The 17,854-nt window shown below is 44.7% G+C and overlaps 1 protein-coding gene across 1 annotated transcript in view; it reads right to left on the bottom strand.

Annotated features, from left to right (window-relative positions):
- galnt9 (polypeptide N-acetylgalactosaminyltransferase 9) overlaps window positions 1-17,854 on the bottom strand; it is a gene marked incomplete at both ends in the record, with an annotated part of 70,079 nt that overhangs the window by 9,875 nt on the left and 42,350 nt on the right. Inside the window, one exon of the mRNA XM_084468849.1 lies at window positions 1,374-1,559. Within this exon, the coding sequence (XP_084324975.1) occupies window positions 1,374-1,559 (186 nt within the window). The remainder of the gene's footprint in view (window positions 1-1,373; window positions 1,560-17,854) is intronic.

The raw sequence follows: 17,854 nt of genomic DNA, 5'->3' as shown, positions 1-17,854 counted from the left end.
TGTGTGTGTGTGTGTGTGTGTGTGTGTGTGTGTGTGTGTGTGTGTGTGCACGTGCGTGTGTGCGTGCATCCTTGTGTGAGTATGTGAGTGTGTCTCTGTGTGTGTGTGTGTCTGTGTGTGGGAGGCCCATTCGATTTGTACAGTTGCAGCATCGGGTGTTTGTCATGTATACCACATCAGTCCTCTCTATGGGACAACCTGGGTAATGACAGTGCGCTGTGGCACTCTGTTGGTAATTACATCGGAGAGAGGATGTGACCAGATTAGCTAATTTTTCACAAATGGATCGGCCCACTAAGACATTAAAGGTATTCTCCGATGATTTTTACCACCTGGACCTATTGTTTGCGGTATAATGGCCTCCATGCCTCACCCAAGCTCCCCACCAACGCTATTAGCATGGCTAGGGTTAAAGCGTCCTGCTTCAATGCCTTTGTTCACCTAGCGCACAGTCCCATTGTGTCCTGTGTGCTGCTGCACTCAGACGCATGTCCTCTACTGACAATCACGCCGTTTAGCATAGTTTACAAGGCAATAAGTTTGGCGGTCGCCGCCATTCATTAGGAAATGTAGCAGCTTATTCTTTAGCCTTTCCATCTCGTAAGAACTTGAATGCAATTAGGAGCACCAGAGTTGACAATGATGAACTGTAGGGTGTCTCACATCGACTTCTGCCGTCACTCCCCGGTCTGTTGGGGGGCGAGACCCCACCTCTAAGGGAATGAGCCCTGCCTTGCACGATCCGCACCCCAGCAGTGAGAAGGTCGATTAAGGGGGTTGAAATGTGAATTCTGAATCTACTACTTTCTCTAGAGGACTGCGGTGAATGTCTGAATGAGAAAGTTTGAAGAAGGTAGAAGTACTACAAAGCCAAGAGAGCTGGGAGAACAAGAGTCCATGGTCTTAGAAACACTTTTACGAGCTCTGGTTTTCAAACCACCACGGTCTGCAAGTTCAGTATCCTCGTCTCGACTGTTTATTGACAAGAGCTCAACCTAGTTTTTAGAAACTTATTTGACATTATATATATGATATTAATAAGAAGAAGATGAAGAAGAAGAAGAAGAAGAAGAAGAAGAAAAAGAAGAAGCAGAATAAAGTCCTTTACAAGTCCAGTCCTTTTTTAAGCCAGTGGAAAGATTTGCAGGTGCTGAACTTTTCAACCGCACAACCAATAAGAGTTTATGTTCACCCGAGGCTGTGGATGTACTGAGGACCTAGCAAGTTCCCTAGTAAGTAATTCAGTGTTGGAGTTTGCTTTGTTTGAGGAGAAGCTAAATTAAGGTTGCTTTGGGAAAACTCTAAATGTCTGCTCCCTAATGATGAGACAACAATGAACGCAGCTTAAAATATAAAAAGAAATATAAACTCACGTTCATGGGAATGTTCCAGGCCATGTACACGTGGGACTTGTACTCATCCATCCAGACCTCGGCAGCACGCAGGGCGTTGCGCTTGGCATAGTAATCAATGTCATTGTTGTATGGCTTCTTGGTGCGCTCGATGTGGGCCACTCTTGAGCAAGGCAGCACCTCCATGCTGCCACCGCACTGCCACACCTGCACACACATAAGATGAAACAGTTTCATGTGATGGGGTGATTACAGAGAGCTCCTTTGCAGTTTGAGTTATGACAATGTGTTGCTGTTATGCATGCCTGAGATTTTTAGCTAAACATTGAAAAGGTTTCATGCTGTCAAAAAAATGCAGTATTGGGCTAGGTGCTTTAGCAACAAGGAGATCATATTCACTGCGAAATGTTGCAGTGCAAATACGAATTGCATGGAATCAGGTGTTTTGTGTATATTTCTCGGTTGCTGCTTCGACAAAAAAACGAGAAGGTCCACATATCTTGAATCACATTTTCATGGCAGATGCATTCATTCATGTTTTTAAACTGCATTCCATTTTTCAGTTTGGTGAGCAGTCACTTCAGTCTTTGTACAGTAAAATGTCTCTGTACACTAAATACGTGGTATTGCCATGGATAATCAGCCTCAATGTCTAGCTTCCTTCCAATTCTTTTTGTCTAGTGATAGTGATGATTTGGATTGTCAAACTGATAGTGACTTTGGAAACAAAGGATAGATAATATTCTACCGGCAAGATATTCAAGTCCACAAGGCAACGCCGAGAGAGTATAATGAAAAGTTCTTCTGGCACGCCGCTTTACTGTCAGGGGAAATTTGGCCTTATCAAGATTTTACCGTTGAAGATCCGCCTCCCTGTTTTATATCTACATGGGCACGCGTTCATTTCTGACACACCAATTAGATGCTATGCATCATTATTTTCTGCTGAACAGATGGGAAAAGGTAGAAAAGTAATGGACTCCACGAGGCAGCCACCATAAACGAGACTGGAGAGCCAATAACGACCACAAAACCATGACTGCTGAACACCAATACCTGCATCATAACGACCAAGTACATAAAAAGTATACAGCTATATAAAATCCACTTCATCAACGTTAGCGCCTGACCAACGATTGTTCGTCGCCGTACAGCGATAGTATGATACATACAATGATAGCGGCTCGCCGTATGAAGATAGGAATTATCATTGCATAACTAACTATCGTACGGTAACATAATCAGTGAATTAGTCACCATACAGTGTATGTGGCTCTACAAAAATCGCATGTGACCAATGACCACACATCAGCCACGTGAAAACCAAAGTGGAATCGGCAGCTCCTACGCCCTGCTGGAACAACGCCTGACCATCTCTATAGTCGCCCCGCAAAGCGACAGAAGAGAAAACCTGCCGAGGAAGCATAACTGCGAGAGGGGGGGGGGGGGGAGGAGGAGAAAAGAAGCGAGGAAGAGGAAGTGACAGGGGGCCATATGGTGTGTAGCACAGTGGTTCACAGAACGCAAGGAGGGTGGGGGGGGGGGAAAAACAAAAAGGTCTGCGTGAAATGCATTGAGGTCATCGGAAAAAAAAAAAAAAAATACCGCAAGCAGAAAATGGAAGCAGACGTGGTTGCGGTAGGAAGTGAGCCCCCTGTGTGAGTGCGAGGGTGGGAACAGCAGTCTCATAATGGGGTGGCATATGGCCTCGGTCCTCCAAAAACTACAGCCGCCGAGCCCCCCTGTCTCTTAATGACAATCATCGCATCGTTTACAACAGACGTTCCGGCTTATTAACACTTCCCTTGAACCTGGAAACACATTCCCGCTCACCGTCTCGTCAGAGGACGCCCGCCTCAGCTGGTGCCACAGTGAGCGTATAAAAGGAGGAATAAAGGGTAGAACCCCCCCAGATACATAATTAAGTCAGGGATAATACAGTCAGTAGGGGAGGACTCTGGTGCCACTGCTGCTGCTGCGGCGGCGGCGGTGGCGGCGGCTCTGCTCTTTGTTATCAGCCTTCTACCTGCTAGCGAGGGAGGGATGGCGGTGTTGACATGGAGGACCTCGTGGGGGTAGGGGGATGGAGGCTGACTGTAAGAAGTTAACTTGATGTGGGTGATAAACTAGGCCTTGTAATAACCGGATGATTGGACAATATGCTCTATATCCTTGGGATATATTTTCAATAAAGGAATTTAAAATGTAATCAATATTCATGCAGGCATTTATAACCTGCATGTTTAAATTAAGGCTGGTTGATGATGTATTGCATTAATTAACTCACAGCGTATCCAGTGGTAGAAGTCAAAAACGAAAGCACTTTGTAAAATGACTTTTTAAAAGTGCTGTATAAATTTAGTTCGTCAACATCATCAGCAATCTGCCGTGGGTACACCCCATTTACCCAACACACTGTAGCTAATCAAGATGGCATCACCATCATCAAATCAGAAGCAAATCAACAGGGAAACTGACAGGCCCCATACAGGCTATCCACATGGAGCCACGCGATCCAATCAGTGAGCCCGGAACCATATGGCCAAGCGCACACAGTGCTTATGGAAATGAGACAACACCAAATATTTACCAAGTTCTTTCCGTTTTCCTAATTCCTGTGTCACCTCAAATCTCTCTATTAAATATGCGTGTGTCTGTGTGTGTATCTGGAATCAATAACGTACATCTTAGGAATGCGTGTACGTAGACATTTGTGTCTAAGTGTGTGTGTGTGTGTGGGGGGCTGAGTGTCTACTGGTGTGTGGATGTGAATGTTTTAATACTAATTAAAGTGTGTGTGCAGCCGCTCTCCTGTGCTCACCTAACCTCGATCGCCCAAATCGATTGGCCCGACCGGACCCTCCTCAGTACTGTTGATCCATGGTGAACCGGCGCCAGAAGACAATTCATTAGACCCATAAGAGTAGGTGTGTGTGTGTGTGTGTCTGTGTGTGAGTCTGTGTGTGTGTGTGTGTGTGTGTGTGTGTCTGTGTGTGTGTGTGTGTGTGTGTGTGTGTGTGTGTGTGTGTCTGTGACTGCGTGTCTGTGTCTGTGTGTGTGTGTGTGTGTGTGTCTCTGAGTGTCTGTGTCTGCATGTCTGTGTGTGTGTGTGTGTGCGTGCATGTGTGTGTGTCTGTGTGTGCGTGTGTGTCCGTGTGTGTCTGTGTGTGTGCGTGTGTGTAATGGCAGGTACAAGCCTAATGCTGAAGCCTAAGCGCTTGCTAATTGTAGTGGGCCACGGTGCTGAGCTCAATTTAACAGTGTGCTGCTTTGGGTTCGTTAGCCAGGTGTTCAAAATCAATAGCCTGAGCTGTGTTGTGTTGTGTGCTTTCGTGCATTATGTATAACACACACACATACACACTTACACACAAGTACACACACACACAAACAAACACACGCAACCACGCAGGTATTTTGAGGACAAACTTTGTTCATTAAATGTGTTGATATGTGTAATTCAGGAGCCTTCCCACTGGCATTAAAAACTAATTAAAGGACATTATTATTTTCAGTACACCGTATCCTACGTTGGGAAGCTAGCAGATAGCAACAGGTAGCTTTATAACTGGGTGTATTATGTTGCTTTATTATGTTTTACACTTGATACCAGGCAATCATTACTGGGCCAAAGTTGTGTTCGGCTGGATAACATTTGTTGAGAGTATTTAAACATGTTTTAATGAGATGAAGATCATGGTTTGTGAAGTGTTTCAGGTCAATTGGTCTTGATACTTGTGACAGCATTTTCTTTTAACGATATTCCCTGTGAGCACTTGTCCACCCATTGAATATAATATGTCTGCACATGTTGTGGCCGATACATGATCCAAAGACTTTGAATAATAAACTAGCAGAGCAATTATAAACTAACTTAGGATTTCCTTTCTTCCTTACTCCCATTGTACTCATTTTCTTCAACAAAAAATGCCACCTGCGATTGGGAGCAAGCTCTTGGCATGATCTCCCATAATGCACTGCAATTACTATGGCAGTTGTCAAGGCTGAACTCATAAAAATCTCCCCTTTATAGCCAACTGTATCACCGGCGCTATTTATACACGTAGTGGATGGATTGATCAGAATCCTATCTCAAGGTAATTTGGCTCATTCAAATCACAATTTTGTGTTCCATCTGTAAAATTCTAATGATGTGGATTCTTCAGGAAAATCGGGACAAAACGTGTAATTATCAGATCGCATTTGAGCTAAAATGAATGGAAATCATCTGTTTCCTGGAAAGGTAGTTAACCGCAGGCAACCCGTGCAACAACCAGATAAATTACAACCTACAACAAACACTGATGGCTTAGAATAAGCAGCAAGTGGATCTGTTCACACTCTTTGAAGACAGAGGTTAATTAATATATGTGAGCTCAAGCACCTCGCATATTAAACCCTGTTCACACTGGGAACCGCTGCAAAGTCGATGACACCCTCTATAAATCACTATGCTACTTCTATTTATATGATAGGAAATGTACAGTATATGCATCAGTAGCGTTCAAAATATTGAGTGTCTATATATATATATGTTTATAAAGCATCATGCATGGGTTTACATCAAACAAGCTTTTCACGGATGCGACAGACTGCTCAGGCTCTCAGCAATTCACTGGGAGGAGATTTAGGAGGAATATTAGATACAACTAACTGTCCTATAAACAGCCAGCAGCACAGCACATGGAGGGAGAGAGAGAGAGAGAGAGACATAGAGTGAATATATGGATAGAGAGAGAGATATGGATAAAGAGAGAGTGAGAGAAACGGACAAAGCAACCGACAGAGAGAGAGGCAGACAGAGCGAGGGAGAGCCACAGAAGGGAAGCCGGTGAGAACGAGCAAGAGATATGGATAGCGGACGAAAGATATGGAGAAAGAGAAGGAGAAAGAGAGGGAGATAGATGGAGCGATACACAGGCGAGAGAGAGAGAAAGATGGAGAGAAATAGATATGGATTGAGAGAAAAAAATAGGAAAAGACAGAGAGAACAGGCAAGAGATATGGAGAGAGAGCGAGGGATAGCTTGTGAGAGATATGGAGACAGAGAGAGAGAGCGATGGATAGAGAGAGGGAGAGAGAGAGAGATGGATAGAGAGAGAGGGAGAGAGAGAGATGGATAGAGAGAGAGGGAGGGGGGGAGGGGGAGAGAGAGAGAGATATGGATAGAGAGAGACAGAGGGGGGGGAGAGAGAGAGAGAGAGAGAGAGAGAGAGAGAGAGAGAGAGAGAGAGAGAGAGAGAGAGAGAGAGAGAGAGAGAACCAATCCTGGTGAAGCAGCAGGCTGCCGGTACATTCATGCATGTCATGTTCAAGGATATCTTCGGATTGAACCACTACACCCTCGCCTGCATCTGTGGGGCTATGATGCACGATCATACTCATTGATAGCACCTTGAAACCACTTTATTGATCCCCAATTCCCAAAAGATTATCCTTTACTTTTTATGAGCCTCGGTGTGTGTACGTTATTACATTAGGTAAAATATGTATCAAACGCGAAAACATTTGCATTTGATACATATTTTACCTAATGTAATAATGTTGAAATAGGACTAGATAATACAACTTTAGTGCTCTGTGTATTCACAGATCACAGATTCAAATAAATATCATGGTGTGAACTCAACACACTTCAACACACTGCCCACTAGAGTCTACATAATTAAAGTCCATCCGACATTTACATTGAATAATACAAAATTAAAAATGCCATCCCCCTCATTAACATCAATGACTTAACGGAGAGCGTTTACTTTGATGTAGTGGTAATGGAATCGCTAATTTAATTTAATCGCCACTGTACATAGTGTTAGTCAATTGGTGCCGGTCCATTTGGACCGAAAGCACTGCAGGGCTGCAGGGCACATAAGCCATTAAAGGCATAAAAGGCTATCAGCAGTGGTAAACATGATTTCATAAGCACCATTACACTATATAATCAATAAACAGGCAGAGAACGAGCTGCGAATGCGAGCGCTCCTGAACCTGGGATACTTGGGTTGTTGGGTTTCTTTTGCATTTTCTGTATCAAGCCTAACATCAGCCTGAGCTGAAGTCGTCTTCATCATACAATCATCATCTCATCATCGATCAATTATTGGGGTGTCCCTTTGGTGGTTGACGCTTGAGTGCTTTCACTGACACCGCCAGACACGACCTTGAGGGGTTCTCTGATCTGAGCTGGGTTCACCGGAGGTGGCTGACGAGATTAAAGATGGATTAAAAAATTTGAAGATGGCGGTTATTTTTTTTCTTCAACCTGTAATTTATGGGAAATCACGGTGCCTCATTGTGTTTCCCTCTACAGCAAAGACGTGTGCTGCACATATTAAGCGTGCAGGCAGAACACCGCGTTCCGTTCTTTGTTTCCTGCAGTCAAGACACGTTTGCAAATGACATGTTTGCAAAGAAAGGCGGATCTCATGATCTATTCACGGCATCACCTCTCTCCACATCCTTGTATGGATTCTCCCTATACAAGCCCTTGTTTCATGGAAAGCACCAAACACAACAAAGGAAAATCTTGTGAACGAAAATCACACAATTTACACTCCCATGTCCCGGGTGCCACTCTGCACCCGCCACTCGGCGCTGAATCAGACATGACTGTCTCTTAGTGAGCCAACTCTGTTCCCCCCCACGGCCCGGGCTGTCGATAAGACGCGTGAGCGCGAGGACGGACGCAAGCAATCTGGGCGCCGGAGCGAGACGACGAGGGCGGGTGGAGGTCACAACGGCGTCCTTTATATTCCCATCCATCCGGCGAGGAGGAGGAAGAAGCCCTGCTTGGTCTGACTGACGGCTGCAGAAATATGATCCTGCAGCAGAGATGTAGCAGCCGGACATCCGCATTTACCCGGGCAGTGGCTGGAGCGTTTTGAGCAGATTGAGGAGGATCAGGTTGAGTTCATCTGGCCACTCAGTCATGCATTATGGATGACTGAGGCAGAGGAATGCAAATGGCTAACAAGCGTTGAAAGTTGATATTATATAATATAATATCGTTATTTATTGTGATTGGCGCTTACCATTTATAGGGGTTCAAGATAGGTATCATAAGGAGCTGGTAAGAACCCTAGTTAGAGCCCTAGACTGCGGACATTTGGATTTAAACCCAGAAGTTATATCTCTTTAATGCCTGGTACACACCAACACACACACACACACGCACACAGGCACACATGCACAAAGACACACACACACACACACACACACACACACACAGTCACGCATGATCACAGACACATCCGAACACACATGCACAAACACACACACACAGGCACAGACGGTCACAGACACATACGAACACACACACACACACACACACACACACACGCACACACACAAAAAAACAAAGAGATTACGCTTTCCATGCTGAGTAGAGGTTAAGGAAGAGAACCTTCACCTTCCAGGCTGAACACCTGCGTGGCGTTCATGCCGGCAGCCTTCCGGACAGTTCAGCGCCATCTGTGACCCTGACACCGCCCACCGTCGCAGGGTCAGAGGTGTCAGACCTCAGTTTGATGTGGACCCGTGAGGACAAGACGGGCTTACTGAACATTGGTCTGCTGTCTACTTTTAGCACATCGGTGTTACGGCCATTGTGATAGTTGCCCTCACATCCTGTTCATCATGTTGACCTTGTTCCGTCTAAAAGGTCACACATGGTTGGCCACAGACAAACCCAGACATACACACACACACACACACACACACACACATACACACACACGCACACACACACACACACACTTGACATTTGCCATGGGCCGACGGGGAACAAAGGCTGGGCTAATGCTGAGCATTTCATACATGCAGGAAAACATCCTAATGCCTGTAGTGTAGATCTGGTTATGAGCGGTGCACTCAGAAAAACATGTGATACAAAACATGACAGAGAATGCTTAGCAATCCATTTAAGTCCCCTCGTTTCGGCTAAGGTCATGTTTGGTCAAGCATCTTATTTACCCTTTAAAAATTATTAAAATGAACGCTTTACTAAAAGGGATTGTAGACTCAGAAATCCACAATTAGGTCTAGCCGTCGTTTGGTTAGTTCCTAAACTGTGCCTCCATACGAGTGAGCCGTCATGCCTTTGACAGTTTTTGGCGTGCGCTCTGTCACACACCTTTACTGTTCACTCCTTCCCCAAGGGCTGTCACGGTTGCCAGTGTGATGTGATGTTGCCATGGTGATTATGAGCCTGCCTTGTCTAAGAGAGGCATGGTGACCGTGGCACTACTGTGGTGTTGCATGGACAAATCATTACACGCACACACATACGCACGCACGCACGCACGCAAACACACACACACACACACACACACACACGCACACACAGACACAGACACACACACACACACACACACACACACACACACACACACACACAAACAAACACACACCACACACTAACTCACACACGCACACCAGGCAGTGAGCAGAAAGATAGCATCGATTAGGAAGACCAATGAAAGACCTGGAAACAGCAGAGTGTAAACTTGGTTCAGCGAGCTGTAAACCTAGATGAGAGGGATCGCCAATGGAATCACAAGTCCAACATCCTACTGAGGACAAACCGGCGGCCAGCAGAAGGTGAGGGGGGCCACGGCCGGCATAAGGGGCGCGCAGTCCTTCGACGGAGCGTGTCACCTCGACATTTTGATGCCCACCTAAGATGTTTGGTTATGAGAAAGCCCGTGATGGTAATTGACCCTCCCCCGCCTTTGGTTTTTATTAGACAGTTGGTAAATCGCTTTTAGAGTGACTCACTGTTCTCTGCACTAACTCATAGGCCGGGTGGTCTCGCTGCCATATCCAAGGGAAATATCATGATTACAAAATACTGTCCCTATCTGCTGGCGGATGATGTACCGTTTGTGAGTGTACAGCCCCAATTTCTTAGGAATTTATCTGCCTTGTTTCTGGACTGATCCGCATGCAAGTGTAAGGTGCTTTGAGTGCTTCCCTGGTTCCTTCGGAGTGAGCTTCACAGTATTGAACACAAAAAATGAATACCTTCCACGTCGACATAAATCAACAACGGCTTTATTGTGTTTATTTTTTCATCCAAGGGTTCTGTAATATAATATGGGGCAGGATAGTCTGGGATGTTTGACACCGTTACACAGACAAATAAACAAACAATTTGCCTGAGCCTGACTCACCGCATGTCACCACAGAGCAGAGCCAGAAATTATCTACAAATGCCACCTTGGGGCATATAAAGTTATATTCTATTCTACCATGTGTCTGTAGTCTGTAGTCAACCTCATACTTACAGTGGTAGGCATAAGTTTAGGCACCCATGCTAAAGTTGACTAAAAAGAGGAATAAAAAATCATCTTTTGGAAATTTATCTTAATGCCTTTATTAAACAAATGAGGAAAAATCCAAACTTTAAGGAAACCAATTTGCTTTGTGAATGAATAATGTATCGTGAATAAATAAATGTTCTCCATTAAAATACAGGGTGCATAAGTATAGAGGCTAAGGCTAACTGAAAAGAACCATGCCAATAAGTATGGTGAAGGGTATGTGATGATGTGGGGCTATTTTAATTCCAAAGGTCTATGACTTCATCAGGATGCATAGTATCCTGGATCCATGAAATAACTGGCTTTTAAAAATAAAAATCTGCCTGCCTCTATGGGAAATTAACATGGGGTGTCTATACTTATGCACCCTGTATTTTAATGGAGAACATTGATTTATTTACAATACATTATTCATTCACAAAGCAAATTGGTGTCCTTAAAGGTTGGATTTTTCCTCATTTGTTTAATTAAGGCATTAAGATCAATTTCCAAAAGATGATTTTTTATTCCTCTTTTTAGTCAACTTTAGCATGGGTGCCTAAACTTATGCCTACCACTGTAACTGCTTCGTAATGTCTTAAATCTAAAGAAAATATTTCACCGCAAGTCGCTTTGAATAAAAGGAACTAAATATTCAAAATGATAAATAGTAATAGTAAGTAATAACTGTGACTATGGACAAAACCTTAATACCTTTATTCATACTATATGCTAACTAAAGCCCTGTGATATGTCTCAAAGTGCAAAGTGATCCCCAGTGAGCAATCCAGAACCTCTGCATTGAAACGTTAACTTATTCACTGCAGCTGTCTCCTTTTTCTATCATGAGGAGGTGAGCAGCTTCTCAGAAGATGCTCATGACAAGTCTCTCTGAAGTCTCTCTGAAGGCAAGACACTCTCAGCAGAGTTACCTTCCCTATTACAGGAAATTGTAAAGAATTATGTAGATAATTATGGTAATTAAAACGGCCCAGACTTTGACATTTTCTTTTCTCCTATTTGTCTATTGTTGCAAAGACAACCAACCACTTAGTTTCTTCAAGAGCCTGGTGACATTGTGACTTCTGAAAGTAAGGCATTCAATTTGTCTATCTGTTGTGCTGATAGTTTTTCGTTATCAAAAGCAGTCATAAAATTCAAAGTCATACTTCGCAAACGATCATTCTTGTACAAATGATTTTAAGCATAACAAATAATGTCTCTGTTAAATCTCTGAGTCTCTATAGTTATGTTTAAATATGCTAATGATGCGGTGGCGTCCTCATTTTTGGAATTCACTTATGTATCAGCAGAGTGTGATACTCTAAGGCTCGCTCTCGTCTCCTGGAATATATAATAAGAAATCTTCAAAGCATCGATGGATGAAGGCTCCATCCTTCATCATGCCCACATGCACACAAACGTGCACACACACACACACACACACACACACACACACACACACACACACACACACACACACACACACACACACGCTCCGTCTTTTCCGTCAGAGAGCGTACGAGGGAAATATGATGGAAGATGTATATGCAGAGTCCTCCTCCTAATCTGTCTGTCTGTCAAAACCTCATTCTGTTCACAGTAGCCTCTCCCTCTCCTCACACTCCTCTCTCACCGCTCTGCCTCATTCGGCTCAACGCTCTTCAAACGTTGGCCTTGTCAGATCTCCCCCGCTTTCCATAAAGTCTACCATATCTTAATTCTCCTCTTATCAGTTGAAGTAGGTGAGTAGTTAGTTACTCGCTCTCTCTCTCTCTCTCGCTCTCTTTCTCTCTCTTTCTTGCTCTTGCTCTCACTCTCTCTCTCTCTCTCCATCTCTCTTGCTCTCGCTCTCTGTCTCTCTCTCGGTGTGTCTCTCTCTCTCTCTCTTGATCTCTCTCTTGCTTGCACTCGCTTGCTCTCTCTCTCTGTGTCTCTCTCTCTCTGTCTCTCTCTCTCTGCTGGATGGCACTGCACAGGGATGAAGGCGGTCGGTTGACTTTAGGAAAGCATCATCCGTCATTCACCTCAAATCATTGGGCTATGAAACCGAACACGAGAGGGTTGGACGATGCAGAAAATTCTCTGAAATCACTGCAGCTATTAGAGTGGTAAAGATGGGTTAGCGACGCGCAATGTCACAGCTAAATGCAGAACCTAAATTACGGTTATTAGTCACCAAATTGGAAGACACGCTGGTGCTGTTTGATTACCAATTACAAAACGATGCAAACTTGTTTGTCGTGGACACATTGACAAGCTCTGTGCTGCCAAAAAAACATGTAATTGCTGATTGAATTTGCAATTGAAAAACAAGATCCAATACTCTGTTGTTTACAGTTAACATTTACATTCTTCATGCTGTCTATTTTGGCCTCATCTCTATTATCGTTGACAGTTGTGGGTGGAAACGTACAGTAATGAAGAACAGAGTAAGTAACTCTGAGTACATTAAGCCCCAGTGGATTGATCCAGCTGCTAAATAATGCAGGCCATGGAAAAGACAAATGAGTGATCAATAGACAGACCTCTCCCCCATTGTTACCTTTACCCAGCGGGCATGCATAGAAACCAGGTGGCTGTCCTCATCTCCAGCCTGGCGCAAGGAATAGAAACCCAGGGAAATCACACACCGTGCACCATGGCGGTCATCAACACTATCTCTGATACGCAGCACATATCTGGGGGCAGAACAGTCGAGTGGTAAAGGTCTCCCACTCGCAGCCTAAAGGCTCTGAAATCAAACCACCATGTGCGGCTATAATCCCAGAGCACTATACCCCACACCCTACCCACTCCTTAACGTCATGCATCCAAAATCAACAACCCACTTTGGGTAAAACGACTGTGTTAATCCATCTCATTGCGGCATTGCTAATCCATATCCCGGACAGATTTGTGGACTCAAGCAGATTGTTCGAGTGTTGTACCAACTTTAAGAATTGGCTCCATTAAAAGCGGCCGAGGTCCGACATATGGCGGCCCTCCATCAGGAGCTGGTAAACGGACACGGCAGAGCGCAGGTCTCTCTGGTGCCAGCATGTCTGCTGACCGCAGATGGCCGGGGCCTTAATAATGACTCTGCTGCCCTTCAAAAGGTGACCGCTGTGGGCCCGGGAGGGTGGGTCGGCTGGGTCCTCCTTTGATGAGGGTTGGGGGGGGGGGGGCGGCTGTTTGACCGAGCTCCAGCCTAGCTCTTTGGTGTTAATCGTACAACTGAGAATTATTTCAATTAACCTGTTTAATAAATGGATGTAGCTTTTAGGCAAAAAGATCTGCTGGTTGTTTTTTTGTTTCGGTCTGCTGTCAAAGAGTCCTGTAAAAAAACTTGAGATCTTGCTGAAATGCGGTTTTGTCTGAATGTTGTAAGGTTCATATTTCATGTTGCAATAGCTCGATATGCTATACTAGACCTATACCAGAAGAGCTGTACTACTCCTTAAGAGTAACTCATGGGATTGTTGCTCTGTATCTGTCCATGTGGAATGTTTTATCAGAAATTCTGTGTTTACTGAAGAACTACCCACAGTCTAACAACTAATCCCTTATAGAATTCATAGTTCTAGAATAGCAACACAAAAACAACTTCACAAGCTCCCACTAAAAGTGAGTGCCTGAAAGGATAATGAGGTGTTTACGTTTTCATAAATGTAAATAGTTTACATAAGACATATTTCTACTTATAAGCGGTCACTAATGAAACTGATAGAAATGCTGACGTGAAAACAATCCAAGGCTTATATGAAGCTGAATTAAGTTTGCTTAAGGTCAAGATTGAATAATGAGCCTACATCGTCGAGAAAAATACCTAGTCTTAAGTAAAACTAAAAAGTAATAATACCAAACATTAATCAAAATAAAGTGAACTAACACACTGTAAAAGAAGCCTTGTCAAGCTTAATTAAAAGTATATACATTTATAAAAAAAAATCAACAGCAACCTTGACTAATGAATCTATTACTGTTGGGACCGGGTAAAGTGTAATTAGCTGCCTTCTCTCTGGTAGATTCTGCTCTGGTTGGACTCTAATGAGCTGCTTTTCCCTCACAAAGGAGAAAGGAGAGCCAGATGGAGCAGTGGATCAGGTGACTATAGAGATACGGCTTTAAGAGAAATGGTTACAAAATGATCAAACATACAAACAAAAACACAAAAAAAACAAAAAACATGAATGACGAGTGAATTCAAACTTAAATGCACCAGAACCAGCATAAAGGTACTGGGTTCGATCCCCACTGTCCACCACCTAACTATAAGCATCCTTGAGCAAGAGATCCTAACCCCTGCCTGCCCCATAATGACATTCAGCTAAAATTCACTTTCCTATGATAAAAGTGTCTGCAAAATGCCAAAACTCATAACCCAACTTGGACCTAAGAGTTTCCAGGTTGCATCAGGTGAGAACTCACATGTCCTTACTCCGGCACTCTGGTGTCAGCCAAGTGTCTACAAGGGCTCAAGGAAATTGGCTTAAAGGGGACGGCGGTATGAACAAGCAGCTGTGGTTCCTGTAATTGTTATTAACTGTGGCACATAAGAGAGAGCTGCAGCTCCATTGATTTTATGCAGGCTGAGATTTAAGTGCAGCACTCCACCGATACAACACCCCAATGCCAGGAGTCCACTGCAAATGAAAGGCGATCCGTCCCCTCCACCTTATCTCTTGAGAAGCCAGATCAGCAGAGGATTGGGTGTGTTATGAAACCAACCTGTATTGACACTCTGGTAGAATTTATCTTGACTTTCCCCTCCTTCACTCTTTTTTGACAAATTCAGCTGCAAGCAGAATTTCCTTCAAGGTTGTGAATAAAGGTTGGTCAAAATGTGTGAAGGCCAAAGGACAAAGGATTCACGTTGTCTGGCATTGTTGGCAGGATGAAATAGAATATATTGTAGTATTTTGGACACGTTTAAACGTAGACTGGTGATACCCCCCCCCCCCGTCCCTCACTATGCAAAAGGAATTTGAGAACCTTGAAAATAGCAACAACAACAAAAAAACACTTGACAGAGTGCTGATAATAAATTAATCAATACATTGTCTTTTTTTATTTTTCATTCTGTTTTATTTTTTAACTGGTGGTAATCCAGTGCAGAATGGTTACAGAGATAGTAAATATCGGTCTCAATTCCCCTCACAGTGACGGGTAAAAAACACAATACCCAGATGCGTTATAGCAGTACATTCCTGAGGAAGTAGAAATTTATCTCAGATGACATCTCTAATGGGGTTTACCCTCCTCTTGCATCTGTTATCGCTCTTCAACACCCACACGTCATTTAAAATCATACACACACACACACACACACACACACACACACACACACACACACACACACACACACACACACACACACACACACACACACAAAGGGAAGCAGACAACCACACCTGCGAATTTACTCACCTTCCTCCTTCCTCCACTAAAGGAGACCAAGGCTTTGAATACAGCCAGGAAGCTTTTCTTCCTTTTTTTCCCCCCCCTTTCTTTCTTCCTTCACGCAGCTTATGTGACTGCAAAGGCAACTCCAAATAAATTATAGATGCAGTGTAACCTTTTCCCAGCGAGCGGGGGGCTTTCATCAGCGCCACACAGTGAAATGGTCGCGGGCAGGCTGTGGCTAGCGCGCCGCAACCTGGGCTAATTGTTAAACATGTTCCTGTCAATCAAGCCTATCCCGCCTGGCAAGTGCTCAGCCGGAGCTGCTACAATGAGCTGAGGCCCAGCAGGCCCTCCACCAGCCTCAAGATCTCAATTCCATTAGCAGCTGTACAGAATGAGAAGCTAAGAGCCTCCGCTGTCGACGGCGGGCTCACCGGGGGGGGGAGTCGCGGCGCACGCACTGAACAGACTGAATGGACTCTTGCTCTTTCTTCTTTTCTTTCTATTGCATATGTTTCATTTCCCACGCGCGCGCGTGCGCCTGCCCGCCCGCCCGATGGCGGGCGGCGGGGGTAATTGCCGTTCGCGACGGGGTGTCGCGTTAAAACACACAACACGCGACTGGAAGCACGGCTTTTTTTTTTTTTTACCGGATGCTTCCTGAATGAAAATGTAAATAATCCACACAGCCGAAACGAAAAACAAAAACCAGCCGCACCACGTGAGATTCCGGCGTGACGGAGCCGAGGGGGGAGCGTGCGTCGCCGCCGCCGTTACGCCTCATTACAGTTCAATGCGGTGCCCTCTGCAATCATTTAGCTGCAGAGCTGGGAGTCTCAGAAAGGCAATCTGCTCTGCCATCCACCTATGGCCGAGCGCTATGATTTGTTAGCTCACATGTTAGCGGGCTCACTGAATAAGGATAACAAGAATAACACGGTGGAGAGCCGGTTGAACGGAGACGTTTCGTTCCTGCCACACGTAGCCCACTGTGGTGACTCATGGCTTCATGCTAATTCTGTGGCTTTTCTGGAGATAACGGCTGGGCTCTGGGACGGCGGTGTTATAACCGGAGGAACCGGGGATTCTGGGAGTAGGGGGGTGGGTGTGTGTGTGTGTGTGTGTGTGTGTGTGTGTGTGTGTGTGTGGGAACGGTGAGCGGGTTGGAGATGATCATCAGCAGCCCATAAATGGTGCTTGGTTCCCCATGAAGCCCTTCGGAAATCTCTTGTGCCAGGTATACTTGGTCACCGCCTGAGCAGTGGGCCTTTCTGGGGTGCTGTGGTGGAGGCCATCTCGAGATTTGAAATGGATGTGAGGGAGACGTTAAATGAAAGAGTATGATCTGTCATGCATTTCTCATTCCAATAAGCCCGGCGCCGATTTCAGATACAGCCGAGCGCCGGTTCCACTCGGCTGGAGAGAAACATTTTCTGAATTTAAACACTCGCCCAGCTCGCCGCTCACTCAGAGCGTTAAATTCAACTCAAAGCGGCTGCAGAAAGAGATTTACATTCTCCGTATAGAGGCTTTAGAGCCGCTGGGTCGGCTGTAGATTGGCGTTAAGCTTGCTTTCTCTACTCTTGCCCCTCATCTAAGACATTTTAAACTTCTACTGCAAATTTTAATCATGGTTCGTGTTGACGCCCCTGGTGTCTGGTATCCTAATCTGCTGCCTTCAGGCAGGGGCACAGGAGAAAATCAGGAGCGCTTCTCAAACTCAAAGAAGTGAGATTCCACAAATCTTTCCCACCGGGATTGCTCATCAAGTGTTCAGCCTCAACCAAAAAATCGGATATGTAATTACGGCTTTTGTGT

The sequence above is a fragment of the Micromesistius poutassou genome (assembly GCF_964030765.1).
Source record: "Micromesistius poutassou genome assembly, chromosome: 5".
Classification (NCBI taxonomy): Eukaryota; Metazoa; Chordata; class Actinopteri; order Gadiformes; family Gadidae; genus Micromesistius; species Micromesistius poutassou.
Note: the sequence above shows the minus strand (reverse complement) of the source record. Positions and strands in the feature narration are given on the sequence as shown.